Source organism: Ceratotherium simum, chromosome 33 (genome assembly GCF_057802395.1).
Source record: "Ceratotherium simum simum isolate JZ-2026a chromosome 33, ASM5780239v1, whole genome shotgun sequence".
Classification (NCBI taxonomy): domain Eukaryota; kingdom Metazoa; phylum Chordata; class Mammalia; order Perissodactyla; family Rhinocerotidae; genus Ceratotherium; species Ceratotherium simum.
The window spans coordinates 21,761,107-21,788,592 of NC_141932.1; the positions used below are offsets into that span (position 1 = coordinate 21,761,107).

Below are 27,486 nucleotides of genomic sequence, written 5' to 3' on the forward strand. Positions count from 1 at the left end.
CAGGGACCGAGAGCTGGAGCTGGAGGAGGCAGAGGGAGGGTCTGGGAAGTAGGGGGAGGCCTTTGGCCCCTAGCCGCCCCGCAATTTTGGGCATTCGGTGACAGGGCAGGCGCCAACCCGCACAATCGCTTTTGTTGTCTGGGCTAGTTCGGCTGCGCTCTCTGCTGGGACAGCGCCCCCCTCTTCGGCCGCGGGGAGCCCGGACGCCTGGCTTCCCGGCCCCACCCCCGCGGGTCAGCGCCTCTGGCTGGCGTCTGGTCCTGTCCCGGGCTCACCTCGCGCAGCCGGACGCCGGGGTCCCTAGAGGGGGCCACGTCCTTGGGGGGGGGGGCTCTGAGCTACAATGGGGGGCGGCTAGGCGGCGGCTGGATCGTGGGAACCAGACGGTTTTATCTGGCCCGGAACCCCCCCCCCCGCCCCCCGGCGGAGGAAGGGCGGATGTTCTTACCCCGAGCCTGGCCGGCAGGGGCGCGCTGTGGGGGCCTCCGTCTCAGCGGTGCCCGGCCCCCCGGCCCGCGGGGCCGCCGTCGCCTCAGCAGAGCTCGGGCCTCCTGCAGCCTGGGTGGGAGGGGGCAGAGAAGCGGCTGTCACTGCCGTTAAGCTGACCCCCCCCAAAGGGGCCTACCACGCCAGGAGGTCTCCCAGTAGCGACTCTGCCCAACTCCCCCCATCTCTTTATGAGGACCAGGCCTTGTCTTTAGAAGCTTCGCGAGAGACAGAGACAAAGATGGTGAGAGAAACAGAGATGAGGAAGGGAGAGAGAGGAGAGAAGAGAAGAGAGACACAGAGACAGGCAGAGAAAGACACAGAGGAAAAGACAGGTAATGATGAGAGAAGCAGAGACAGAGATGGAAAGAACAAATACAGAGAGAGGGACATGGAGACAGAGACAGAAAGAGACTGAAAGATGCAGAGACTGCTATACGCAGGAAAAGGAGAACTAGAAACAGAGATACAAGTCAATAGTCAGAGAGAGAGAGAACAAGGGAGCAGAGACCCAGGGAGCAGAGAACGGTGCGCTGGAAGTGGTGAAGTGGGAGTTCCTGAGCATCTGGCTGGGGAGGGTTTGCACACTCACGTCAGTGGCTGCCAGTTAAGGGACACCTGTCTCTTCCTCACGCTGGGGCTGGGGCTCCGCAGCGCTGGGGGCGCTGGAGTCAGGCACCGCTGAGGGCCTGCACACTTTGGCAGGCAGTACCGGACCCTGCAGGAGGCTTCAGAGACAGCCAGGGACTAAGTGGAGAAGGAGGGGACCGTCCCTCTTTCCTCCAAGTGCATCCAGCTCTCCAGCTGGGATGAGGGGTGGCAAGGGAGCCCCCAGCCCCTCTGCTCCTACCCCCTCTCACCCCCTACCTATACCCCACCTAGAAGAACCCACCTCTGAAGCAGCGGCTCCTCCTGGGCGATTGGCTTGGGCAGCAGCGACAAACAGCAACACTATAAATAAAGGGGTAGAAGTCCCTCAGGCCCCTAGCACTCTAGAACTCCCCAAATGATGGCAGGGGATAGGGGAGGGAAAGCCAAGATAAGGCTTGAGGGTGCTCGAAACAGACGTGTGACCAATTTGAGGCACTGCGCTCGATGCCTCAGTTTCCCCATCTGTACAATGGGAGGCAAATTGGCTTAGATTCTCCAGGGATGAAGGTCACAGCAACTTTAGTTTTATTTGTCTTCTGAAGTGTTTGGCGGTGAAGTCTTATTGGAAAAGACGTTTTAAAGTCTTCTTTAAAAATGACTTTTCACAAAAGACTCAAAGAGGATTTCTAAGTGCATTTCCAAGACCCGACTGTCTGGGAATCGAGAACTCCGCCCAACGCGCACATCCCCGTCCTGGACTCAGCCGTCATCCCGCGCGTGGCCGGCAGATGGCGCCACTTCCACAGGTCTCAGTGGTTAGGGACGGAGGGTCCAGCAGGGTGCTGAGGTGGAGGGGGATACAGAAGGAGCCACGGCCCAGGACTGGGAATCCCGAGGCCTGAGTTCTAGCCCGTTCCTGCCCTTCCACGCTGTGTGTCCTGGAGCCAGCGTCTCCTGCTCTTTGGGCCTCAGTTTCCCGCCTGACCAAGAGGAAGGAGTCGTTGTTGGAGAAATCTCCGCGGTCAGAGGATCTCAGAATCTGGGTAGTGGAGTCTTCAGCTCCGGCGCAAGTGCGTTGCAACTAAGGGGCCCCCAGACAAATCCATTATCCCCAGGCTAAGGGGGACGAAGGACAAGGGCGCACGCGCAGGCCGCGAGAGAAGGGCAGTGGGGGGGTGCTGCGAAGGGACGTCAGGCGCATGGACTCTTTCCAGACGGGTGGGAGCCAGTGGGGGAAGAGGCTGCCCAGCGGGGAGCCTCTGGGACCCCGGTCTTGCTGTCATCTCTCCCTCCTTTTCTCCAGGTTAACCCCTTCCCGGCCCCGCCCCCGGCGCGGCTCGGGTTACTAAACGCATTCGCAGAGACCGAGGCGGGAGCGGAGCCCGGGGCCTTTGTAACGGAGCGCTGGGCCGCAGGGCGGGGAGTGGGGGTGCTGGGCGGACTGTTCCCTTCGATCTCGTCACCGTACACAGGAAGGGTGGCTGTAACCCCCAAATCTATAGAAAATTATGGATCTCTCGCCGCGAAATCACTGGTACCTCACTCAAGCCTGGAGTCCTCTAATTCTAGGAAACTAGAGCATCCCCAACCCTCATGAAATCTGGACACCCCCCTCTCTGCACAATTCCCCACAAGCCCCTCCGCCATGACCCCCAAAGTCTACGTCTTCCTAACTCATTAGGAAAATCCAAGGGTCACTTTTAATTAACCCAGGCCCCCTAAACCCTAGAAAACCAGACCATCTCAAGTCTTCCATAAAGTCCCTTCATAACCTCCCATACTCTTTCTCCTTAAGCACCCAAGAAGTTTAGGGAACCCGATCCCAGCTCGAGGGCCACACCCATCTATCATCCTAGGAGAAGTCAAAGTTCCACCCCCATGGAAACTGGGACCCTTCTCCGAATAAACCCTAGAAATGCCTGGAGCCGCATCCATCTCTACCACACCAAAGGGGAACCCCTCCCCTCAAAATCTCAGTACTCCCCGGATTCTAAGCCCTACAAAATAGAGGGCCCTAATGAGTCCAAGGGCTCTGGCGCTTTCATGCCCACCCCGAAGCAGTGGCTGCGTATTCCCCTAAATCTGAACGTCCTGGTCCTCCCGGACCACCAGACTTATTGAGTGGAGGGGGCACAAAAGAGAGGGCCGCAGCGGGGCTTACCCGGCCGGGCGGCCCGGGGTCACAACCCCGACGGCCTGGCTGGGGCTGGCGGCAGAGGCGGCAGTGGCGGCGGCTGCGAGGAGCGGCAGCAGCAGCACCAGCAGGAGGGGGCGGCGGCCGCTATGGCCAGGCCGCAGCATCGTGTCCGGCGTGGAGTCCGGCTCCAGGCAGGCCGTCTGTCCAGCGGGTCCACCTCGGCGCGGCCCCGCCCCCCGCCCCCGCCCGTGGCCGACTCATTTTCTCCACCGTCCCGGCCGCGGGTGGCGAACTTCCCGCCAATCAGAGCCCGTTGCCGCCAGGGGGCGCTGCCCGCGCGGCCAATCGGGAGGCGGCAGGGGAGGGGCTAGAGGGACAGGTGCCGGGCGGGGGGCGTTGGGGCCGGGAGTTCTCAGCGCTGTGGGGGGGATCGGGAGTGGGGTACTGAATCAGTAAACCCTCTGGTGAAGAAGAGGCCCGTGTGGAGATGCTGGGACCCCCCCTCCCCACGACGGCGGGTGATGCGCAGGCGGTGGGCAGGGTCCCCTAAACTAGACTCCCACTCATAGCCTCATCCCTCGGCTCGCAGTCGTGGGAGAATTCCATCAGAATTTGCTCCCTGACTGGTGGGGATGCTGGAAGCCCCCAAGGGTGCCCGCTTCTCATGCAAGAGAATTCTGCGGACGAGGAGCTAATCCTGCACCAGGCCCCAGGTCCGGCCCCTCTAAGGGTCCCAAGCCCACTCTGGACCTTCCCAAAAGATTTGCCCCGGTGCTTCAGGGGTTCCAGGCTCCACAAGCAAAAGCTTGTTCCTCAGAAGGCTGTAGTCTCTGCCCCTCAGAGGACCCAGGCTCCGCCCCTGACCCACAGATTCTGCTCCCAGAGGCTCCCGGCTCTGCTCTCTTCCTTACACCCTCTCCACCGGCTGCCCCTAGAGGGTACCAGACCCCCTTCCCTGCCTGAATCTTTAAAGGCTCCCAAGAGCGCCCATCCCACTCCCAGAACTGCAGGCTCTCTCCTTAGAGAATTCTGGTTCCCTCCCTTCCCAAGCCACAAGGGGCCTTAGGCTCCGCCTGCACCCTCTTTAGTGAGTTCCAGAATCCAAGCCCTGCTCACAGCCTCCCAACTCAGAGGGTCTCAAGCCCAGCCCCTTTCCTTCATTATAAATTCAAGGCCCCAATCTCTTTCCTCGGAATTACAAGCCCCCGACTCTCTTCTGCCACAGGCACTGCCCCCAGAGCTTCAGACCCCGCCCCTAGTTGCCCCCTTCTCCTCTGTTCCAGGCCACGCCCCTTCCCACAGAGAATTGGAGCGCGTCCCTACACTTAGGATCTCAAGCCCCACCCCTTTCATATTTGCCTCGCCTCCAGGGGTTTCTGGCAGTTTGCTTCATAAGGTTTCCAGTTCTGAAGCGTTAGCCCCGCCCCCGGGGATCCCGGGCTCCGCCCACACAGGGAAGGCCACTTGCCCTGCCCATAGGCTCCACCCCGGACTAAGAACAACAACTGTTCCAGCTTCGACCTCATCCCCCACTCCTGCTCCTTCTTCCAGTGGAGGGTGTGCAGGAGGGACAGGAGACCCCTTCACACTCCCCCGTTACACTGAGGCACACGGGCTGACTCACACAGCCACACTCACACCGTTACTGCCACCTACAGCAATCCATGCCTCCATCCCACACTGACACCCTGAAATCTGGGCTCACCCGCCGTCCAGGGACACACAGCCCCTAGAAGCAGTAACTACGGCACTCAGGCCCCACTCACGGGCATTCGTGGGCTGTCCCAGCGCGATGATGGAGTGCCTGGCTCTGCCCACAGAATATGCTCCGTGTCCCTGTCTTTGTGTAGCCCCCCCAATCCCTGCTAACATGGCCTTGCAGGACAGTGTGTCCCTGCCCCCGTTACCCCCCTTTCCCCCCCTCCTACCCTGTGGCTGGAGAATTTGCTGGGGGCGCTGCCGAAATTTCTCCCTTCTGCCTGGGATCCAGGGCATCTTCAATGCTCGTTGCTAGGCAACAGCCTCTGGCTCACCACTGCAACTTCCGGGGATGGCGTTGGCTTCCCCTCCCCTCCCAGAATTTGGAGTCCCCAGCTCCCAACCCCTCCCTATCAGTGCCACCATCTCCCAGGGTCGTTTCTATGTCACCCCTTGGATCCTGATCTGATCTCAACCCTTCAGAATCCCTCAGAGTTCTAGAGCCGTGGCATTCCAGAAGCTTCCTCCCACTGTGTGCTCATACACAGGGTTTTATGCCTGGTATTAACAAACAAACAAACAAATCTCTTTAGCGTCCTAGATTTTCTGACATTCTCTCACACCCTCTCAGTTCTAGAATCACTAGCATTCCAGAAACACAAATGTTCTGGATTCCCTACATGGAAAAAACTATCTCAATATTCTAGATCTGTGAGCATTACAAAACACCCCCATATTCTAGATTCCCTGACATCCCAACTCCCTCCTGTGTTCTTGACTTCCTCACATTCAAACATCCCCCCAGTGTTCTAAATGCCCTGGAATGTAAAAACATTTCCAGAATTTGAGATTTACAGGCATTCCAGAACACTCATGTTTTAGAATCACTCATCTTTTATGCCTCCCTTTCGTGTTCTAGAGTCTCTGGCAATCCAGAACCCCATCATTATAAATTTCTTGGAATGCAAACAAACCCCTCAACAATCTAGAAGGGCTGATATTCCATAATACTCCTGTGCTCTAGATTTCCTAGTAACCCAGATTCCTTTCTGTGTTCTATAATTCTCAGCATTCCAGAATCCCCAGCACACAAAATATGCCTACTGGAGTAAATTCATAGGCATTCTAGAACACTCTGCTGTTCTAGAATCATTGACTTTCCAGGTTCTTTTGTCAGAAACTTCTACTCTCTGGATTCTCTGACATGCAGGGGAGAACCTTAATATTGTTCATCCACTAGCACTCTAGAATATTCCTGTGTTCTGGATTCCCTAATATTCTAGAGCCCACTCCACCATGTTACAGAAGCTCTGGCATTCCAGAAACTCTGGAATTCTAGAATTAGCATATTATAAAATCCATTTTTCCTAGTCTGGCCCACTTTCTCTCCTCTTCATTGGCCCAAGGAAAAGATGCAGAAAACATCCCTGAGGAGTTGCCATAGTAATAGGCATTATTTGGGGAAAAATCCCAAGGATGTTAGGCTAGGGTGAGCTGAACCTGTCCTACATACCCTCTCTAGTGTGGGCAGGAAAGGGTGAAAGACTGGGCAGCCAGGGATGTGGGCAAAGTGTTTGCAGTGGTGAGGTTTAGGGTATAAAAGTCAAGGACGTGGCAATCACATCACCAACATCAGTGTTTCCACCACCCTATAGCCATTCATCCCTGCCTGTGGTAACAGGACCCCAATTCACCTACAGGAATCCCTCCTCCACTCTGTCAACAGGGGGCTGACCTCACCCCCTGGCTTGTGAGGGCACAGGATCCCTGGGACAATGGAAGGCCTCCATCACGCCAGCCACAGTGATTGGTTCAAGGAAGGCCCTCTGACTCAATTCAAGCCAATGAGAATCAATCCTTTGATTTTTGTTGCTGCCAGAGAGAAAAAAGTTGCTAAGGAGCTACCTGGAGTCATCTTGGCACAGAGAGGGGAAAACCTGATTGAGAATGATGCATCCAAGAGGAAAGCAAAGCTAAAAGATGGAAAGACATTCTGGATGAGTGTCTGAACCCCTGGATCCAGCCATACCTGAAGCCAAAGTGTAAACCAATACATTCCCCTTCTTTGCTTAAACCAGGAGACAGATGTTCCTGAATCTACAACCTGGGACCTAGTTGGGCCCCCCATCTCTCCCACTCTTTCCCTAGGAGTCTCAAAACTCTCTAAGAATGTAAGCAAGGTGTTGGCAGTGAGAACTTTATTAGGAGAGCGTGACTTTGGCTCCAGAAAAGGGGGACAGTGGGGGCCTAGTAACGGTGACCACTCCAAGGAGGCCCTGGCCCTGAACCCAGGGCTCTGACAGGAAACAGAGGCAGCTGAGTCCTCCCGGACCTGGGGAACCAAAGGCACTGTGGCAGCTGTGTTCAGAAGGAAGTTTCATTGAGCTTCACCTTGGGGGGTGTGAGGGGAGCCCCGAGACCCGCAGAGGGCCGGGGGGCTGGGGTAGGTGGCCGTCGGGGCTCCGGCCCACTCCGCACCAGTTCCTGGCAGCGCTCCACGAAGCTGCCTCCCCCGCGGCGCCGGGCCTCAGCCTGGGGGGTGCTCGGGCTCCCACGGTGGCCGTGGCCGGACAGGGAGGTGTTGCTGGAGGCCGAGTGGAGACTGAGGGGGGATGAGGGTCAATGCAGGTCATCATGGGGCAGCTGAGGCCCCATGGCCACCATGTTCTCCCCCTCCCCCACTGCGCAGAAGGGGAAATAGAGTCAGGCCTACCTGGTGAGAGAGGTACGGGGTGAGGGGCTGGGGAGAGAGCCCCGCGAGGAAGCCAGTGGGGTTAGCTCGCACTGTTCCAGCTGTTCCATCAGCTCTTCCTCTGTCAGGCCACCTGCTGGGGGGCAAGGAAGCAGGGTCAGGGGGCAAGACAAGGGTCACAGGCCAAGGGACAGAGGTCATACGCAAGGATTGAGGTCGGGATAGGAGAAAAGACGCAGAGGTCAAGGGACAGGGGTCAGAAGCTGAGAGGGGTTGAAAAGTCAGGGCAGGGAAGGGTTGGAGGGCAGAGAAAGGGGTCAGAGGGCAAGGCCTGGGGAGGGAGATCACAATGGAGGTTGTGGAGAGGGGTTCAGCGTGAGTCTGTGGGCTTGGGACGGGATGGAGGCGGGGCAGGGAGTACCAGGCGCCTGGCCGAGGCCGTCCATGGCGGTGGTCAGGTCCCACATGGCCAGGCTGCCGTTGGCCTGGCCGGTGAGCAGGTAGCGCCGGGGCCGCGAGCCAAGCCTCCGGGAGCCCTCGCACTCGAGCACCGTGAAGGCGGTGGTGGGCGAGCCGTCCACCGAGCGCACCGAGCACACCCTGAGAGGGAGGCAAGGAGGGATCACCCGGGCCACACCCGGGCCTGGCCTGGTCCCTCTTCTCATCCTCACACCCATCCCAGGCCACAGGCCCCACCGCGATGGCTTCAGTTCCTGCCTCTCAATGACCACCCCGAGCTTCCTCATCCTTCCCCAACCTACTCTCTTGGGTTCCAGCCCCGGGCGTCCAGCAGCCTCCTGGACGTCCCCCGCCTGCTCTCCCACCACGTGTCCCAAATGGGATTCTCCCCAGATCTGCTGCTCTCCCCAGTTCCCGGCTCGGGGAAGGCCTGACTCTCAGCCTCGGTGCCTCCTTCATCTCTCGTCATTCCCCATGGCCAGTCCACTTGGCCCTCTCCTCCCCTCCCCATCTGGCCCCGGCCAAGCCCTGCCCCCTCTGGTCAGGCACCTGTCCTAGCCTCCTCCCTGGGCTCTTGGCCTCCTCTCCAACCTCCAGTCCATCCCCCTCACAGCAGCCAGTGCCCTCAGGACAGTCTCAGCTCTTCCATACGGTAGTGGGCTCTTCCCACCCCTCTGCAGCTCCACTTCTCACCTCCTGTTCCCTGCTCCAGCCCCCAGACACCATGTGCACTTCACTGGTCACCCTGCTGGGCCAGTCCAGCCTCTGCACATGCTGCCCCTTCAGCCTGGCACACCCTTTCCCCTCCCTGCTTTCTTCTGCTCATTCCAGTTTTCCTCCAGGTCTCTGCTCAGAGTCTCCTCTTCCCAGGCTCCCCTCCCAGGCTCGAGCAAGCGCCTCCTCGGGGCTCCTACAGCTCCCTGTGCCCCTCCCATCCCGGCCCTGATCCCTCTGCCCGGCCCCTCCATCCATCCCACCCTGACCCCTCTGCCGGGGCACCCCCATCCCACCCTGACCCCTCTGCCCAGCCTCCCATCCCACCCTGACCCCTCTGCCCGGCCCCCCATCCATCCCGCCCTGACCCCTCTGCCGGGCACCCCATCCCGGCCCTGACCCCTCTGCCGGGCACCCCATCCCGGCCATGACCCCTCTGCCTGGCCCCCATCCATCCCACCCTGACCCCTCTGCCGGGCACCCCATCCCACCCTGACCCCTCTGCCCAGCCTCCCATCCCACCCTCACACCTCTGCCCGGCCCCCCATCCATCCCGCCCTCACCCCTCTGCCGGGCCACCCCCATCCCGGCCCTGACCCCTCTGCCTGGCCCCCCATCCATCCCACCCTGACTCCTCTGCCCAGCTTCCCATCCCGCCCTGACCCCTCTGCCCGGGCCCCCATCCATCCCACCCTGGCCCCTCTGCCGGGTACCCCATCCCGGCCCTGACCCTCTGCCGGGCACCCCATCCCGGCCATGACCCCTCTGCCTGGCCCCCATCCATCCCACCCTGACCCCTCTGCCCGGCCCCCATCCCGCCCTGACCCCTCTGCCCGGTCCCCCATCCATCCCGCCTGACCCTCTGCCGGGCACCCCATCCCGGCCCTGACCCTCTGCCTGGCCCCCATCCATCCCACCCTGACCCCTCTGCCCAGCTTCCCATCCCGCCTGACCCTCTGCCCGGTCCCCCATCCCTCCCACCCTGACCCCTCTGCCGGGGCACTCCCATCCCGGCCATGACCCCTCTGCCCGGCCCCCCATCCATCCCACCCTGACCCCTCTGCCCGGCCCCCCATCCCGCCCTAACCACACAGGGCGATCTCTGTTTGAGGTCCAGCACGAGCGCCTGGGGTTCTCCAGCTTCATCCCCCACACACAGGTCACACCTTTGACACCTCTAGCCCCCAAACCTAGGACCAGGCTCCTGCTCCCCCCAGCCTTTGCTCCCTCAGTGCTCCGCAGCTGGGACCCCCTTCCGGCCACCGTCACCCAGCTGGCATCTTGCCTTCTCCTCTGACCACCCTCCCGTTTGACGGGACGGTCCTCACCGCTGACCGGTGGATGAAAGGCGCACGAAGAGCTGGCTGGCGCTTGGCACCACCTTCTGAATGAACACCTGCTGGTCATCCCGCTCGCCGTAGGGGCCTGGGCCGGGCAAGGGTGGGGGTCAGGGCCAGCTGGGTCTGCGGGACCTCTAGACCCAGGGCTCTGCCCCCTTCCCCACTGATGAGCCCCCTCCCGGGACTAGGATCCCATCCCTGGGCTGCTGGAGCTGGGTGGGTCAGAGAGGGTGGGGGGCAGCCACATCAGGGATGGGGAGGGTGGCTTGGGGGGGTCCTGGGTCATGTGGCGGTCAGTGGAGGTCAACCAGGTCAGCTGGGTAGGTCAGGAGAGGTGTACAGGGGTCAGGTAAGGGGTCAGTGGAGGCCAACAGGGGGCAGGCGGGCCCATGGGGTGGGGGGCAAGGGGCCAGTAGGCACCGATGTCGTTGCCAGCACTGCAGCCGCCATGCCCGTCGGCCGACTCCAGCGCCAGGATCTTGAAGGAAGCGAGTGGGGTGGAGCCGGGCTGCGTGGAAATCATGCCTCGGAAGCGGGTCACAGACCAAGTCCGCACGTGGTTGTTGTCGGCACAGACTGAGGAGCAGGGGGCGGCAGCAGGTCAGGCCCAGCTGGGCATCACCACTGCCTGACCCTCCCGAGCCCCAGGATGACTCCCTTTCAGAGGTGTCAGGATCCTATCCCCTTTGAATTCCTCCCCCTCAGAGAATTCTCTTCCCCAGAACTCCAAATGGTCAAAAATCCTGTTGGCTCTGCCTCCAAAATCGTTCCAGAGCCTGACCTCACCTAACCCCGTCCACTGCCCCCACCTGCTCCTGTCCGTCCATCTCCTGCCTGGACCATCACAGCAGCCTCCTCCCGGGTCTCCTGCTCCCGTCCTGCCCCCACAGTCTGTCCCAACACGCAGCCAGAGGGGGTCTGGGAACACCTCCATCAGGTCATGTCCTTCCTCTGCTCAGAGCCCTCCTGTGCCTCCGTCTCAGCCAGGGTCGAGGACAAAGTCTTCTCTGTGGCTTCCAAGGTCCCACTGACCTGCCCCCGTCACCTCTCACCCTCTCCCTCGTCGACTCCACTCCAGGCAAAGGGGGCTCCCTGCTCTTTCTCAGACACATCAAACATCCTCCCACCTCAGAGCCTTAGCAATGCCTGTTCCCTCCACCTGGAACGCTTGTCCCCACCGATCTATTCTGCTCATTCCCTCATGTCTGCTCAAAGCCCCTTCCTCAGAAAGGCCATGCTAGGGGCCAGCCCGGTGGCGCAAGTGGTTAAGTGCGCGCATTCCGCTGCAGCGGCCTGGGGTTCACCGGTTCGGATCCCAGGCGCGCACTGATGCACCGCTTGGCAAGCCATGCTGTGGCGGTGTCCCATATAAAGTGGAGGAAGATGAGGCATGGATGTTAGCCCAGGGCCAGTCTTCCTCAGCAAAAAAAGAGGAGGATTGGCAGATGTTAGCATAGGGCTGATCTTCCTCACAAAAAAAAAAAAAAAGAAAGGCCTTGCTAGAACCACGCACTCTCCAGTGATCCCAACACTCTCTAGCCACCCACGCAGCTGTGTTTTCATTCACTGCCTGACACTGACTTATATTTTAATTTATTTATTGTCTGCCGTCCCCACCAGAACATCAGCTCCACAAGGGTAGGGACCTGGCCTGTCTTGTTTATCACTGTATCCCCTTTGCCTGGCACGCAGTAGGTGCTCCATAAATGTTTGTTGAATTGACGAACTCCCCCCTCCCTGGCAAATTCGCTCTCCCCCAGACTGGTCCCCTTACAGCATTCTCTAGGTCTCTCCCTACACAATGTGCCTCCTCAGTGGAAATCCTCATCCACCTGGTTTCGTGGTGCCATCCGAGCCACCCCTCCTGCAGGGAGATGGGCCCCGGGGGCAGCCGGCGAGACCCACCTGAAATGAGGTGCTTCTCTGACAGCATGATCTTGGTGACGGGGCTGCGATGCACGGTGAAGGTCTGGAAGAGCTGAGGCCCCGAGCCCACCGTCTCGGGGTGCTGCACAATGACCCGCACGCCCCCTGAGCTGGTGCCATAGGCAATCTCGATCCAGTTCCCACTGTCACCTGGGGAGGGGCCGAGGATGAAGAGAGGGACGGGGTAACAGAGAGACCAAGACCGAGAGAGAGAGACAGGCTAAGACCAGACACAGAAACAAAGGGACAGATCAGAGAAAGAGAGAACCAGAGACAGAAATTCAGACAGAGAGAGCTAACAAGAGAGGGAAGACAGAGAGAAACATACACACACAGGCAGCCGAGAAACTGAGTCACAGGGATGGATATAGGGACAGAGACAGACAGACATAGAGAGGGAGGGAATTAGAGAGGCAGAAAAACGTATAACAGATAGACAGCAAGACAAGAAAAGACAACTGCGTGTGTCTGAGGGCCTCCCAGCACTCGCCAACTTTCCAACAGGGGAAAAGTTATTTTGTAACTGTCAGAAACTTAATGGACCATCCTAAGGAATGGGAGTAGGCAAATGTGGTTGTAATATTTTGTGCAGCAGTGACAAGCAATGGATCAGGGTTATGCAGAGCAACATGGATGGGTATTAACCTGGGGCAGGCAGACAACAGGAAGGGACAACTCAGATATACACCCAACGCCATTTATGAAATTCAAAAACCTGACTACAAATGAAAAGAAATGTTAAGCATGACAGAATAGTGGATGTGGCAGGGAGGGGGATGGGGAGGGAAGGACTAAATAAATGAAATGAGAAAGGGTCCTTACATGATGAAATGCTGTGCAGTTAGGTGTATTATTCATCTACTCCTGCTAGAAAAAAGTGTACCGTGATCCCGACCTCACACCATACAGAGAAGTTAATTTGAAATAGAACAGATACCTACATGTAAGAGCTAAAACTAAACTACAAAGCTTTTAGAAGAAAACATGGGGGAAAATATTCGCAACCTTTGTGTGAAAACACAGCTGTGTGGGTCAGGCAAAGATACTGTAAGATCTAAAAAGCACTAAAAATGAAAAAACAATTAACCCTTATGCTAAGTGAAAAAAGCCAGATGCAAAAGGCCACATACTGTATGATTCCATTTACATGAAATGTCTAGAAGAGGCAAATCCATAGGGACAGAGAGTAGATTAGTGGTTTCCAGGGGCTGCCAGGAAGGAGCAGTGGGTGTGATTGCTAAACGAGTATGGGGTTTCTTTTTGGGGTGGTAAAAATGTTCTGGAATTAGATAGTGACAATGGTTGTACAACTATGTGAATCTACTAAAAATCACTGAATTGTGAATTTTACGGTACGGGAATTATATTGTAATAAAAACAAACAAACAAACATTAACCCATTTCTGTGTATTTGAGGTCAAGAAAATAAAACCAAAAAACTGTCCCAAGTGACAGAACTCAGTTCCAGCCACTGTAAAACACGCATCCTCTTTGTTTTAGGAGCATGAAGCATCATGCCCTAATCGCAGAGATGGGAAAGGAACACAAAGATGAACTACTAGTGGCCAATTTCACCCCTGGTGGAGAGGCCCACCATCGTCCAGCACCTAGAACAGTGCTTGGTGCTCAGTGTTTGTTAAATGACTAAATGAGAGTTAATCTGTCCCCCTCTCAATAAATCTCACTGGGTCATGCTACACACGCAGTTGGGAGACAGCTGCCGGCTGGGGCTGGCTGCTGACGGCAGAGTGGGGAGCCGGGTCATAGCTTACTGGTCTTGGGGGTGAGGTAGACACTGAGGGCCGTGACCCCGTCCTCTGCTGGGTCCCGGTAGAGCTCGCTGACGAGGAGGTCATTGTCCTTCATGCGCAGGGGGAACTTCTGCACATCTGGGGTGCGGAGAGGGCAGAGTGGGTTTGTTCAAGGTGCCCTAGCCTTTCCCCTCCTCTCCCACTTCCCGGGGAGGCTCTCGGGCAGCTGAGGGGCCAGCCGCTGCTCACCCACGTAGTAGATGGAGCCGTTGTTGCAGCCCAGGAGAAGGAAGGAGCCTGCCGCGTCGTAACTGGTGATGGGCTGCACCTCCTGGACCTGGGGGCAGGGCAGGACAGCCTGTGGCCCTCCCTACCTTTGTCTCCACAGTGCCCCCTCACAGCATGCCCTCTCTGCCCCGCTCCTGAACCCTCCTGGGGTTTCTAGGCCCACTTCTCTCCAGCCTCGCCTACCCCAGGCCCAGCTCCATCTGTGTCTCTGTCTCTGAATGTCTCTTGGTTGATGCTTCTGTCTCTTGGCCTCTCCTTGACTCTATTTTTGACATTTCTCTATTCATCTCCATCTCTCTCTCTGCATCCCTTCATCTACCACAGTCATTCAGTCCTGGTTTCTCTCTGTCCAGCCTTCTCTGTCGCCTCCTCCTCTGTTTCCATGATCTGTTTCTCTATCTCTTTCTCTCCTTTCTCAGCTTGTCTGTCTCTCTCTCTCCAACACTCACACTTTAGCAGGAGAAAATGACATCGTAGGTGTATTTTTTTTTACATTTTGGACATGACTTGGGGTGGGTGCAGAGAGAATGACAGATGTTTGAGCATCTATCTTTGGGTTTCTGCCTCTTACACAATCTCTCCTCACCTGCTCCCCCATCCAGTGCCTCCTTTCCAAACCCAACCATCCTTCACATCAGCTTGGCAGCCCCTCTTCCAGAAAGGCCTCCCTGATGCTCTCGAGGCCTTTATCAACCCCACCCCCACCCCCAGGATGTGCCCACTGCTGGGTTCTCTGGCTCGCTCCAGGTAGAGTGGGGCAGAAAGGAACCCCTCCCTGTGTCTGTACAGTCTGGACACCCGGGAAACGGGCAGCCAGGCTGGCCGGCCCTCTGACCTGCCAGTGCTTGGTGACAGCATTCCACACCCCGATGCGCCCTGTGTGGCTTGTTGCGATGAGCTGGTTCCCAACGAAGAATAAGGCCTCCACGGGCACCCCCAGATGGAAGACTCCTGCAGAGGGCAAGGAGTGCTCAGCCAGGATCCCATTTCATGGGGGAAAGAGGGGTGGCAGGAAGAACTCCAAGGGCCAGAGGATTCAGTTGGGCCACAGAATCTTCACAGGATAGAGGATTCCAGCAGGAATTACAGAGGATACAATGGGCCAGATTCCTGATGGGGTGTGGGATTCTAACAGGGTGTGGGATTCTAACACAGTTGAGATTTTTAACACAGCAAACAACTCTATCAGTGGCAGAAGATTCTCATGAGGATCGAGATTTGTTAGGGCACAGATTAGTCTAAAAGTCAGAGATTTCTAATGGGAATGCAGATTCTAACAGGCTCTGAGATTCTACTCGCATGGAGAATTCTAACAAAGCAAAGAGATCTAACATGGCAGTAAATTCTCACGGAGGAGAGGATTGTATGTGGGTGGATTTCTCTACCAGGCCAAGGAATTCTACCAGGATACGGAATTCTAAAGGGTTGGAGCATTCTAATAACAAAAAGAATTCTTATGGGTCTGAGAATTATACAGGGTGGGTTATTTTAACAGGCCACAGAATTCTAATGGGGGTAGAGAGTTTTAACAGATGGCAGGTTGGAGTAGAATTCTAAAGGGCAGAGGGTTCTGGAAAAAGCCTGGGGCCATACCTATCTCGGAGCCACCACCTTCTGCCTGCAGAGCCCACAGCAGGATCTCGCTGCCCGTGGCTGCTGCCACCATCTTGTCATGTTCACCCAAAGCCCCACCGAGCACCCGGGCTGTGAGCGCCAGTCGCTCGATGGGCCAGTCCAGGCGGGGACTAGAAAACACCAGCTGCCAGCCAGAGGCTTCCTTCAGCCTGGAGGATGGGGGGGACATCGTGAACCCTCACCCAAGCCCTTCCCATCAGCAGGGCTCAAGCCTCCCACCACCACCCTCCCCGAGCACCTATAGCAGACAAGAAACTGGGTATAGGCCACGGCGATCCAGTTGTGGTGTCCACACACCAGCCGCACCATCCCTGGCTCCTCTGGTAATCCTTGAGGGGGAGAGCAGGGCTCAGAGCAGGGTCACAGGGCCCCACTGGCCACCCCAGCCTCCCAGGAGACAGATACGTACCCGATGGGGAGGGAGGGGCTTTCTCATCCAGCATTCGACCCAGCAGCCCTGCATTGCCCAGGTTGGGGGGCATCGTGTTGCTCCGCCGAACAGGGGCTGGGCGTCCCCCTGCCTGCTGGGGCCCCACCATGCTGTGCCGGGTCCGCCGCTTCACCGGGAACACTGGCAGGGAGGAGGGGTAGAGTGACAATAATTGTAATAATTGCCATGTAGCAAGCACTAAAAGTATGCCACATACTGACTTCCCCACATGTGGAGCACAGTCTCCTGGCAAAAAGATTTGAGGTGGTACGGGGACATGGCATTAAATGACACTGAATCACACAATGGGTTACTCCCTTTTCAGTTCCTTTGAGCCCATCACAAAGGAAGAACCAGTTTGGTGCTGCCATAACATTGATACCTCTTTCATATTTGCTAATCTTCTCTTTTAAGAAACAGATGCCTGTCCCCTTGTCAGGCAACAGCATCCAGCCAGAGTTTAATAACACTGTGATGTGTGGGTTTTATTTTTATTTATTTATGGTATAAAGGTAGTGATATAAAGCTTCTATTTAAAATGATTTTTTTTTTAAAAAAAGAGGGTAAAACTAAGTTAAGAAAACAATAGAGTAGGTGTTCATATTCGGCAAACTTCACGAAGGTAGTTGAGGTTAGGGAAATAAAGCCATAAACTGAATTTCCCCGCTCTGTTCCTTCTACCAATCAGCAAAGCCTAGTGGACTACAATTCCCAATAGCCACTGGGGCATATTATCCATGGCCAGTGGGAGGGCTGCTCCAAGGTCTCATGGAGATTATAGTCAGTAATTCTTCTTTAATATTTCTTGCCTCCATGCAAAGGATCACAGTTCTTTCTAAGCTTCCCCACAAGGAAATCAAACCTGGATTACAACTGCCATCGGGCTCTAGGGCATGCATCTGAGCCTCAAGGGAGCTAGCAGGCCAATTGCCTCACTGGAAATGTTGTTTCCTACTTCCCTTTCCAAGCATCAGTCCAAGTATCTGATAAAGAACTACAACTCGCACGCTGTCTCAGGGCTGCGGCCTTATGGGAAATGTAGCCACTGGTCCACCATCCCTCTCCTCTACCCCTTAGTAGTGCCCACCTGGTGGAGGCAGGTAACCGTTGAAGAGGACATTTCCGCAAGAAGATCGATCCAACTCCTCCCGCAGCTGCAGACGCCGAACTAAGGCGGAAGGACTCGAAGGCTGGGATTTGCCGGGTACAGAAGCCCATCCCTTTCCTCCCCACCCCATCTCTTTCTCCACAGAATAATACCATCACTCCCCTGGGACCCAGGACCACATCCAGCGCTCTCCAGCTCTAACCCAACCTTCTTTCAGGAAAGAGGGGGAAGAGGGAGGATCACTAGAGAGCTGGTTTTCTACGCAGTGAGGATGCTAATGGGGCCCCCACTTACCCAGAGGAGTGAGCCCGTAGAACTGGGCTTCGTGGAGGAGGCTGGAACCGTGGACACCCCTGGGTAGTAGAATTGACTAGGGGTCAGGGTCTGGGGAGTGGGAGTGGGCAGAGAATTCTGAGGAGAAAGTTTTCGAAGCTGCACAGCGAATCACAAGAGTTAGCAAATTTTGACGGGATCAAGATTCTAAGAAGAGATGATATGGGCAGTGAAAATGTGCGTGTGTTTGAGAGGAATTCTAAGGACACAGAATTTAAATATGATCAAGCAGCCTAAGTGAACATTCTGAGGGGAAGAAGAGATTTCTCAGTGGGTGAAGTCGGTTGGGGACTCCCCTTTTTCCTCCATGCCAACCTGGGGTCCAACTCTTTGGTGCGCAGGAAGTTGAGGATGGGGGCGAAGACAGTGGGGTCCCTGTCGATGAAGATCTGCGGGGAAGAGGGGCAGAGGATGGATGGGACAAAGAGCGGGGCTGAGTGGGGGTCCTGTCCCTCCTCCTACCGGCCGCCCCATTTCAGCTCTTGCCCTACTCACGGCTCCGGTCTCATCTTTCAGCGTCGAGATGCGCCCGCTCAGAAGACTGCAAGGAGGGGACGCAGGGCAGGTGTCATGGGCTGGGGTGTGTGTGTGCGGGTGGGGTGGGGTTGGGGATTAGATCTCCCCAAACCCTCCTCTCCCACCCCTCAACCCCCGCCCCAAACTCGCTCTCCCACTCACCTGGAGAAGAAGGAATCTGGGATCCAGGTGAGCGTCTGGCGAGAGGTACTGAATCTGTGCGGGGAAGGTGAGCGGACGCGGGATGATGGAGAGAGGGTGAGGAATGCAGCCCTCTATACCAGGACGGGGCGAATTCCCTTCCCTCCTGGGACGCTGGTCCAGGCTCTCGCTGCTCCAGCAGGGGGCGGAGCAATCCTTGATGGACAGGGATTCCCCCCAGGAGAGGCGGGTATTCCCACTCCGCTCCCCGCCTCCGACGGTGGGGCCTCAGGAATCTCCTCCACTCACCTCTTGCCTCCCACGTTCAGATGAATCACCTCCCCAGGAGGCCCTCGACCTGGGACCCCCTCGGCTACAGGCGCCACGGCTGCCATGGCCCCCGGAGGAGCCGGCCTGCCTGCAGCAGCTTCCGGGTGTGCAACCAGATCCCGCCCCCCCGCGTGCCCATTGGGCCAGAGAGTCTCGGAGCCGCCGGCGATTGGACAAAGCGCTCACCCGTCACAGTTAAATTCTCCGCCTCCTTAAAGGGGCCCGCCTTTCCTGTCTTGGACGGGACGGACCCGGCGGCTCGTTTGGGGAAGTTAGGTTACGAGAGATGGCAAAACATTCTTCCACCCCTATGGGGTTCCCATTTTAGGAATGGCATCTAGGTGCTTCGTCGGGGGCATGTGTTTAGACCCTGAAATTAGTCCACATCTAAGGGGACATCTAAATGTTTTCCGCAGCCACAGTCCCCTCCCCTCCCCCCACTGTCCCCATCCTCACGAGCGCAGCCCATGAAACGCGAACAAACCAGCGTAGACCGTCAAAGCCGAAGGATTTATTATAGGTACATACAGTGTGCGCCTGCCACACCGCCCCACAGCCCCCAGCCCCAGCGGCTTCTCCAGGCTTCTCCAGAACCCGGTTCCCCCACTCCCCAGGGAGGTGTTCCAGCCAGAAGCATGCAGGGGAGGGCTTCCCCTCGCCCCTCCCCTCACGAAGTGCCTTCTATAGCTGGAGGGGGGAGGAGAGAGGAAGACTGTTTTGAGCTTTGACGCCCCTCCCATTAAAAGCCTTCGCGGATGCGGGGCAGGGGAGGAGGAGGTCGACGTTTTGCAAAAATAAACTGTCAGGAATTAACCGCATGGCTCTGAGACGGCGGAGTGCGGGGGCTAGGACCCCTTCACTCCCCCTTCCCAGACAGAGATCAAGGCAGCATTGGAAGTGAGGTAAAGGCGGGAAGGGGGCGTCCCCTCCCCACCCCCTAGCACCCTGGATGGTCCAGGGGACCTCACAAGCGCCCCCATGCCCATCCCTAGGGCGGAGAGGGGGGCAGGAATTATCGCCCCCGCCACCCCAGCTTCTGGGGGCAGGATCTGGGGATCGGGGCAGGGGGCTTGGCTCAACTGGCCCCTTACCCGCCTCCCCCAAGCTCAGTTATTGCATAAAAATAATGGAGCCCCAGCACCTGGGGTGGGGGTGGGGGTGGCGAGCGGGATGGGGCCGAGATATGGCTATAGGAGCAGCAGTGCCCCCATCACTTCTTGGGGTTCAGGAGAAGTCCCCTCCTTTCCAGTGCCCGTCATAGCGCGTCCGCAGCGTTGGTGCAACTAGGGGCTCCCGCCCCTGCGGAAGAGAAAGTGTCTGTGTGCACACAGTGCGGAGAGGCGGGGCGGGGAGGTGTGTCAGGCTCCAGGGGTGGGAAGTCACTTCCGGCGCCCGCTGGCCCTGCGCTCCCCCGCTTCCCGCTTGGGGTTGCCCTCGTCTGTGGACGACGTGGTGGGTAGTGTCTGGCCCCAGCGGGCGATCTCGGCGTGTTCCCCCACCGAGGCCGCCACAGCCTCCAGCCAGCCGTTCATCTCCTCCTGGAGAGAGAAACAGGGCACAAAGTCCGTATTTGGAAGAGAGGAGATCGAGTCATAGATGAGTCTGGAATCAGACTCCCCTCTCTGAACTTCAGTTTCTTCATCTATTAAATAGTATAATAATAATAATGATGATGATGGAAACAGTTACATAGCACTTATGTGCCAGGCTCTGTTCTAAGCACTTTTGTGGATTAATCCACTTAATACTATGCAATAGGATTATCTCTAATTCCCACTGTAGGGATAAACAACAATAAAAAACAATAATAATATCAGCAGACACTTATAGAGCACTGACATTTTCCAGGCCCTGTAAGGACTCTGCATATATCAACTTATTTAATTCTCACAATAACTCTATGGGGTTGACGGAAAACTATTTTTATCTCCATTTTAAAGATAAGTAGAGGAGGCATGGAGAGAATAAAAGCCTGCTTTGTGAGGATGAATGAGATAACAAATGGTATTATTTTCAACATCTCTTCAAACCACCTCCATGCCTGCTCCTCCTCTCTGCTTAGCCCCAGTCCCAAGGTCCACTGACATTCCTGTCTCTCTCACCCCCCTCCACCTCCCCTCCCCACAGGCCTGCCCTGGTCCAGCCTTGTGCTCTCCCACTTGGGTCCCTGTCCTGGTCGCCTCCTGGGCTCCCCACCTCCACTCTCACCCTCTCCAATCCACCCTGCATATGGTAGCCAAAGGGATCTTTCTTATGCATCACTATAACCCTCCCTTGCTCAAAACTGCCATGGCTCCCCAGTACCCTTAGGACAAATTCCAACCTCTTCCAAATGGCCCACAATGCCGTTTGAGATCTAGCCCCTGGGAACCTTCCTCCTTGAACTCTTCTCCAGCGCCGTTAATGCTCTGCAATTCTGCACCTCTGGTTCTTTGCACTTCCAGTTCCCTCTAAGCGTCTCATCTTTTTTTTTTTTTTTTAGCTAACTCTCTTAAGGCAAGGAGGCTAGACTTTGCCCTGGGGCCTCCAGGCAGCCCTCCTGATCCTCCACCTCCAACCACCCCCAGCCCCCTAGCGAGGTTAGGAACTGCTTCTGGGCTCTCACTGCCCACAGGTTTTCCCATTACAGCCCTGGTAACTCTGGTTTGTGCTTCACCATCACGCTGGGCCAGGAACCAGCCAGCCAGGTGGTTTCTGAGGTCCGAACACGGGACAGAAAGGACCAGATCTCACCTCATCTTTAGCCTGGAGCAAAAACTCGCTGCCATCCTGGGTCCTGTAGGAGGGGACACAGGACTTGGGGGATCTGGGGCAGGGTCCCCTGTGGCCCACCCGTCCACCACCTGTCCTCCAGGGGAGCAGGGTATTGCTGGGAGGGGGGAGCCGGGTCTCGGATCCCTCCCTCTCGCCCATTGGGGGGCTCACTGAAGCTTGAAGACGTGCTTCTTTTTCTTGTAGTCACTAGCCACCTCGCTGGTGGCTTTGTGCAGGCTGAGCAGTGGCTCCCCACCATGTGTGCCCCCAGATGCCGGGCCCTTGGCGTCCTTGTAGAAGCCCAGCTCCCCCTTGCTGAGCACGCAGTACAGGCTCACCCACGACCTGGGGCGATGAGAGGGGCTCAAGGCAGAGTCTCAGCACTCTGCCTGGGTACTCTTCATTAATACCCTTCCTGGGCTGAGCATGCCTGATCTTCCTCCTTCTGGGCCTTTGCCCTGGTTGGGCCATTTGCCTGGGGTGCTGTTCCTTATGGCTGGTCCTGAGCTGAGAGGCGGGTCTAAGTCTCCCACTACCAAGCCTTTGGCTAGGCTGGCCCCTGCTGGGGCTGCCCTCCCTTATCCCCTCCCTAACTGAATTTCCTGAAGGCAAGAGTTAAGCTGTCTCCTCCATAAGCCTTTGCTTGGGCATGCTCTTCGCCACTCCTCCATCAGCCACGTAATCCCTGCAGAGAGATCTATTGGTCTACTGTCTAGAATTCCTGTCTCCCTATTCAGCCAAAGGCCCAGCCGAGCCAGGAGGTGTCTCAAGAACGAAAGACACCGAGGTGCCCGTTTATTTCCACCTTGGCCTCCGCACAAGGAAGAAAGACTACCTCCAGACCCCACGGAGAATCTCCTTTTCTGCCCATTTCACGTCTCGGGTCTGGGCCTCACTCTGCTCATTGGCCAGCGCTTCCCCTTTCGGCTCCACCTCTCCCCAGATTCTGCCTCCCAGTTGGACAAATAAGCGTTGGACAACCAGGAGCTGGACTTCAAGATTAGATGCATCGCCGTTAGGCTCCCATTTGGAAACCTAGGTGAGGTGCCTCCCACACCCCTAGCCCTCCGAGTTTGGGATCCTCCCCTTTTCAGACCCGCCCCCAATTTGAAACTTCGGGGGTGCATCTACCCCACTCATTGGTTGGATGACCTCTCCAGGCTTAACTTCACAAACCATTGGAACCCCTTAGACTGGACCCCACTTCCAGTTTGCTGTTAGCTCCTGGGTTGGTTGCCATGAGATTGGCTATCTACTTCTTTACGTTCTGAACATTTTCTTCAGGTGCCGCCCCCGTCTAAGCTCCACCCACTCGCCCACTGGACACCCTAAACATAGGCCCCGCCCCTCCTGTTCATTGGTTGATTACTTGAAGTTAAGTCCCACCCCTCTTAAGGTCCCCGCCCACTCCCGCCACCGGTTGGACGCCCTGAAGCTTAGCCCCACCTCCCCTCCGCAGGCCCACCTATCCACTCATTGGACACTCTGAGCTTGGGACCCGCCTTCCAAAGCCCCGCCCACACGCTCACCGGTTGGACGACTTGCGGTTAGCGTCGAGCTCGCGCTTGCGCAGCAGGAAGCCCTCGTGCTGCACTGTGTGAGTGGGCGGTGGCGGAGGCGCGGGGGCGGAGCCGCCCTGGGCCGGGGCGGAGCGCGAGCGCCGGCTTCCCCCGCCCTCACCACCCTCTCGCGGCCGCGGCCGCCGTCGCGGCTTGGGCCGGTCCCGCGCCCGCGGCCGGTCCGGCCGAGGTGTCCGCTCGGGCGGCTCAAGCCCGTTGGGCAGGCGGCCAGGGGGAAGCTCGCGAGGCTGAGGCAGCGACGGCTGTGTGAAGGGAGGGGGGAGAGGGGTGCTGTCCATAGTTGGGTGTGGGGCCATCTGTCTGGGGGAACTCGTGGGTCTAGGGGGCCCATCTGTCTGCAGGGTCATCTGTCTTGGAGGCGAAGATGGGAGGACCTCAGGGCTGTAGGCCCAACTCTTAGGGGCCCCATGGGTCTTGGAAGTGAGTCTGTCAAGACTCCTAGGTTGGAATCCCTCTCCATCTTGGGGAGGAGGGGGCAGACCTATGGAGGTGGGGGTGCAGCAGGTGGGTGTCCCAGCTGTCTGTATGAGGAATCTGTGTGTGTGTGGCTGTCTGTAAGGAAATTTGAGACTCCCACTGGACTGGAAAAAGAGTCCAGGACAGATGTCTGTGTGTGTGGAGGGGGGTACGAGTCTCTTAGGTTGGTGACCTCATCTTTCTAAGGGAGACATTTTCAGATTGGGGGGGCGCCCAGGGGCCCTCTCCATCCCCTGAGAGTCTCCCTGCAGCGTCCAGATGGGGGGTGGGGCAGGGCTAGGCACTGGTGTTGCTGGGATCCTGACTCCTGCTCTGAGGAGAGGAATCCCCCTACCCCCACCCATGCTGAGGCTCAACTTACCCCAACAGGGAGCCCTGGGCCTGCCTCTTTCTCTTGCAGCTGCTCCACAATGTCAGCCAGGGTGGCTTTCCTGGGGTGGGGCAGGGAGGGGAGCAGAAAGACCCAATGGAGCTGGGGCGCCTTCTCCCAGGGATGAGCCTGGCTGGCTGGAGGAGCCTCCACTTCAGCCTGAGATGCCTGGCCCTTGTCCACGCCTGCAGCTGCCTGCCTCAGATGTTTGCCTTATGAACCACAGGTGCTCCGACGTGTCTGCTGAATGGAGGATGGGACCTCCCTTTTTGAGTTTTAAGCAGTACAAAGCAAACGCAGAGTGGTGCCTTCAAGCCTTTGAGCATGCAGTTGCCTTTCTCCACCCAGCCCCTGCGCTCCCAAGCCCCCTGGACTTCACCCATCTTGCCCTGATCATTCTGGGTCATCACTGTCCGGTGACAAGTCTATTTCCCCACTGGACTGTGAGCCCCGTGAAAGCAGGGCTCGGGCTGGTTGGGTCACTGCTCTCCCCAGCACGTATCACACACACAGTGGGCACTCAGCCAATGTTCATGAAATACGGAGTTAAAAAGGGTCAGGAAATCACTGTCTCCGAAACATATTTGACCAAAGGCCTCTTTCTGGGGATGCAGCTAACTGGATTAATCTGTACCACACACTGGTTAACTCTGGATTCTGAAAGGCCTGTATGCCAGTCCTGGTTCATCCAAGCCGAGTGACGTGCCCTCTCTGATCCCCAGTTGCCCCCTCTATAAAATGGAGATGACAACAGCCCTCACTTTATAAGGCTGTTGAGAAAGATTGTGATAAAGGGTCTTATCTCTAATCAGGGAGGTGATGGTCCCACCGTTAGCCCAGTGGAGAAACTGAGGTGCAGAGAGGACAAAATTCCTGCCCAGGGCCACCCAGGGGATTTGATGCAGGGGTCAGAACTCAGTAGCTGAGAACCCGCACCTTGAGGAAGGCTCTCTGCCCTTTCCTTCAACAGAACTGCCGCTGTGGGACAAGGGCGGGTCGCCTACCCTCTTTCAGCCTCAGTTTACATCTCTGCGAAATGGTTACCACGACGGAATCGCCCTCCTTAGGCAGTTCTGAGCCCCGAAGCCCTCTCACTGGGCCTGCGCGACTCTAAGAGCGCCCCATGTCCCCCTTCCCTCTCTCCCCGGCCACATGGGGCCTCACCCCTTGGCCAGGTCTCCTCTGGTGGGCATCTCCTGTTCGCTGGACTCCTGCCGCTCCAACCGCCGCTCGCGCCGCTCGCGCCGCCGCTCCATCTGCTCGTAGCGGCCCAGGGTAAGGCTGTGCGCCGCCTCGTGCTCCGCCGACTCCTGCCGCTCTGGCCGCCGCCTCCGCGCAGCCTCCTCAGATTGATCAGCCGATTCCTGGCGCTCCGGCCGCCGCCTCCTAGGCAGCTCCTCCGCGCGATCGGCTGACTCCTGGCGCTCCGGCCGCGGCCGGACCTGCTCTGCCGCCGCGGGGGCCCCGGGGATCTCCGCCGCGTCCTCGGATGCGGCCGGCGGGGCCGGGGGCTCCACCCCACCCGGGACCTCCGGCAGCCGGTCGATGCGCGGCTGGAGGCGCTCGGGCTTGAGCTCCTGGCGCACGTAGCCCACCCGGGTCCGCACCTCCGCCGACAGCGTGTCCGAGGCCCGGCGGGCCAGGGGCTCCAAGCCCCTCTCGTAGCCCCCTGGCCGCAGCAGGGGCGCCGCCTTGGCCGCCAGTTCCGTGGGGTCCCCAAAGAACTTGCGCCCCAGCAGCGGGGTGGGCGGCTGCTTGCTCTGTTCCGCCTTCAGCTTCTCTATCTGGGGACGGAGGAGCCAGGGTCAGATGGAAGGGCGGCGGGCGGCTCTGGGTTGTCTGCCTCACCACTCGGTTTATTAGCTTTTATTAGCGAAAAAGCAAGGTTGTCCAGGCCCGCGCCCATGCTTTGCTCTCTGTCGAAACTTAATTCCTCTTTTCTCCGGCAAACACCCAGTGTTCTTTTAAGAACGGGCTGTAGCATCACCTTCTCCAGGTGCCTTCCTGACTCACATCACTTCCTTCCTTAATGTCCCCCCAACCGGGGCCTTAAGACTTTTTATTACTGACTCAGATCAGAGTCCCCCAGGCCAGGACAAGGCTTCTGGGCTCTCACAGCCCCCTGTGCTTCCTCTATCCCAGCCCCGGCCACTCTGGGCTGTCACTGTCTGGTGACAGGTCTGTCCTCTGCTCCCCGACCCCCTACCCCACTGAACTGGGAAGCCAGTGAGGGTCTGTCTCAGCCTCACTCAACACAGTGCTGGGCACCCAGCACGTGTGTCAGTCTCATATAGAGGGATGGGTGTGGGGCCCCGGGGCAGGGATAGGGGGTGCCTGGGGCAGGATATGGGGTGCTGACCGTGGTGAGGCGCCGCAGAGAGCTGAACCTTTCTTCCCAGGCTGCAGCCGCTTTGCGGAAGGCCTCGTGGCGCCGGATCAGCTGCTCCACCTCGTCCACACTGCTGCCCAGCTCCCGGCTCTGCAGGAGCGGCTCCTGGGCTGTCAGCCAGGCATCGGCCACCACTGCCTCCTGGGCAAACTGGTGCACCTCCAGCACTGAAGGGAGACACGTGGGGTAGGGGCGCTGGGGGCACCTGTGGGCCCTTCACCGGGCAGTGGCTGTTTTCTCTGGCCTTCCACCCCACCCCAGCCCTGACTACTCTGGGCTCTGCGGGAATGAGGGGCTGGGGCTGTGTGTGAGGGCACCAGCTTCTCCCCTAGGTGTCTGCCACCAGGGATTCAATGGCAAGGGAACCCCCTTGTCCACCCTCCCAGGCCTTCGTGTTTGCTCCTGGGGACCCGTGAGTGGTGTGCATGCCTTTGTCACCCTCTGGGCCCTTCCGATCATGCTGGACCATGTGCCTGTGCCCTTGAGCGCTGTGTGTCTGGGCCCCCACTCACTCTGCTGCAGCCACTCCCAATGGCGGTCCCACTTGTCTGACACCTCCTCCTTCCTGGTTCCCAGCTTGTCCAGCTGTGCCTGGATCTGGGAGTGGCGGGTGGGTGGGGAGGCATCAGGGGTGGTTCCCACCCCAAGGGGCACGGAGGGCGGAGGGGGACCCCTTTGCCCCTCCCCACCTCATCCGCCATGGCGCTCTTGTTGAGCAGCAGAGAGCGCCCCAGCTCCTGGCAGGCCGTCAGCTCGGGCATCCTCGCCTCCAGCTCGGTCTTCAGGCCCTGGTGGTAGTTCATGAGCAACTCCACCGACGACACGTCCCTACAGTTGGCGGCGGGCAGGGATCTGAGCCATGGGCAGCCTCCCTTGGCCTGCCCCATATACACAGCGCCTAATGAACCAACACCCTGAGGCTGGCGCTCCACATCATCTCGGGACACCCACCTCCTATGACCAATCTGAGGGTCCAACCTTCTTCACTGATTCAGTGGTTCCAACTGTTTCCAAGGTGCTAAAATGTCACACTTCTGTGATTCTAACCTAGGATTTCAAGATCCAATTTTTCTAATTTTCTAAAGTTATGCTTCTGAAGGTTCCACCAGCCAATGACTCTAACCCAAGTCTGTGCTGTCCTGTCACCACTAGGCATGGTGGCAACTGAGCACTTGAAATGTGGCTAGTCTGAATTGAGAGGTGTTGAAGTGTAAAGTACACACCATATTTTGAAGATTTAGTATAAAATAGAATGTAAAAAATCTCAATAATTTTAATATTGACTACACGTTGAAGTGATAATGTTTTGGATATACTGGGTAAAATAAAATGAATTACTAA

The 27,486-nt window shown here is 57.7% G+C and overlaps 2 protein-coding genes across 3 annotated transcripts in view; both read right to left on the bottom strand.

Annotated features, from left to right (window-relative positions):
- Positions 1–7,095: 7,095 nt before the first annotated feature.
- Positions 7,096–18,678, bottom strand: SHKBP1 (SH3KBP1 binding protein 1). 2 transcript variants are annotated; one of them, XM_014796167.2, is made up of 18 exons: positions 18,555–18,678; positions 18,267–18,320; positions 18,084–18,129; positions 17,904–17,977; positions 17,550–17,608; positions 17,235–17,315; positions 16,127–16,288; positions 15,956–16,046; positions 15,676–15,866; positions 14,918–15,033; positions 14,044–14,131; positions 13,816–13,932; positions 12,023–12,193; positions 10,538–10,693; positions 10,106–10,202; positions 8,026–8,204; positions 7,626–7,737; positions 7,096–7,514 (listed from the first exon to the last, which is right to left on the bottom strand). In XM_014796167.2, exons 1-18 carry the CDS (start codon positions 18,638–18,640, stop codon positions 7,277–7,279), a joined length of 2,118 nt encoding a protein of 705 aa, XP_014651653.1. In that variant the 5' UTR covers positions 18,641–18,678; the 3' UTR covers positions 7,096–7,276. The 2 variants fall into 2 exon arrangements, with proteins under 2 accessions (XP_014651653.1, XP_004441608.1); XM_004441551.3 differs by having other exon boundaries at positions 7,626–7,740.
- A 469-nt stretch (positions 18,679–19,147) lies between these two features.
- SPTBN4 (spectrin beta, non-erythrocytic 4) overlaps positions 19,148–27,486 on the bottom strand; it is a 70,253-nt gene continuing 61,914 nt past the window's right edge. The window contains exons 27-35 of the mRNA XM_087421734.1: positions 26,835–26,973; positions 26,658–26,742; positions 26,116–26,312; positions 24,921–25,540; positions 23,748–23,817; positions 22,859–23,151; positions 21,501–21,674; positions 21,309–21,351; positions 19,148–20,113 (exon numbers count right to left, since the gene is read on the bottom strand). Coding sequence (XP_087277860.1) covers positions 19,955–20,113; positions 21,309–21,351; positions 21,501–21,674; positions 22,859–23,151; positions 23,748–23,817; positions 24,921–25,540; positions 26,116–26,312; positions 26,658–26,742; positions 26,835–26,973 — 1,780 coding nt within the window. The 3' untranslated portion in view covers positions 19,148–19,954. The remainder of the gene's footprint in view (positions 20,114–21,308; positions 21,352–21,500; positions 21,675–22,858; positions 23,152–23,747; positions 23,818–24,920; positions 25,541–26,115; positions 26,313–26,657; positions 26,743–26,834; positions 26,974–27,486) is intronic.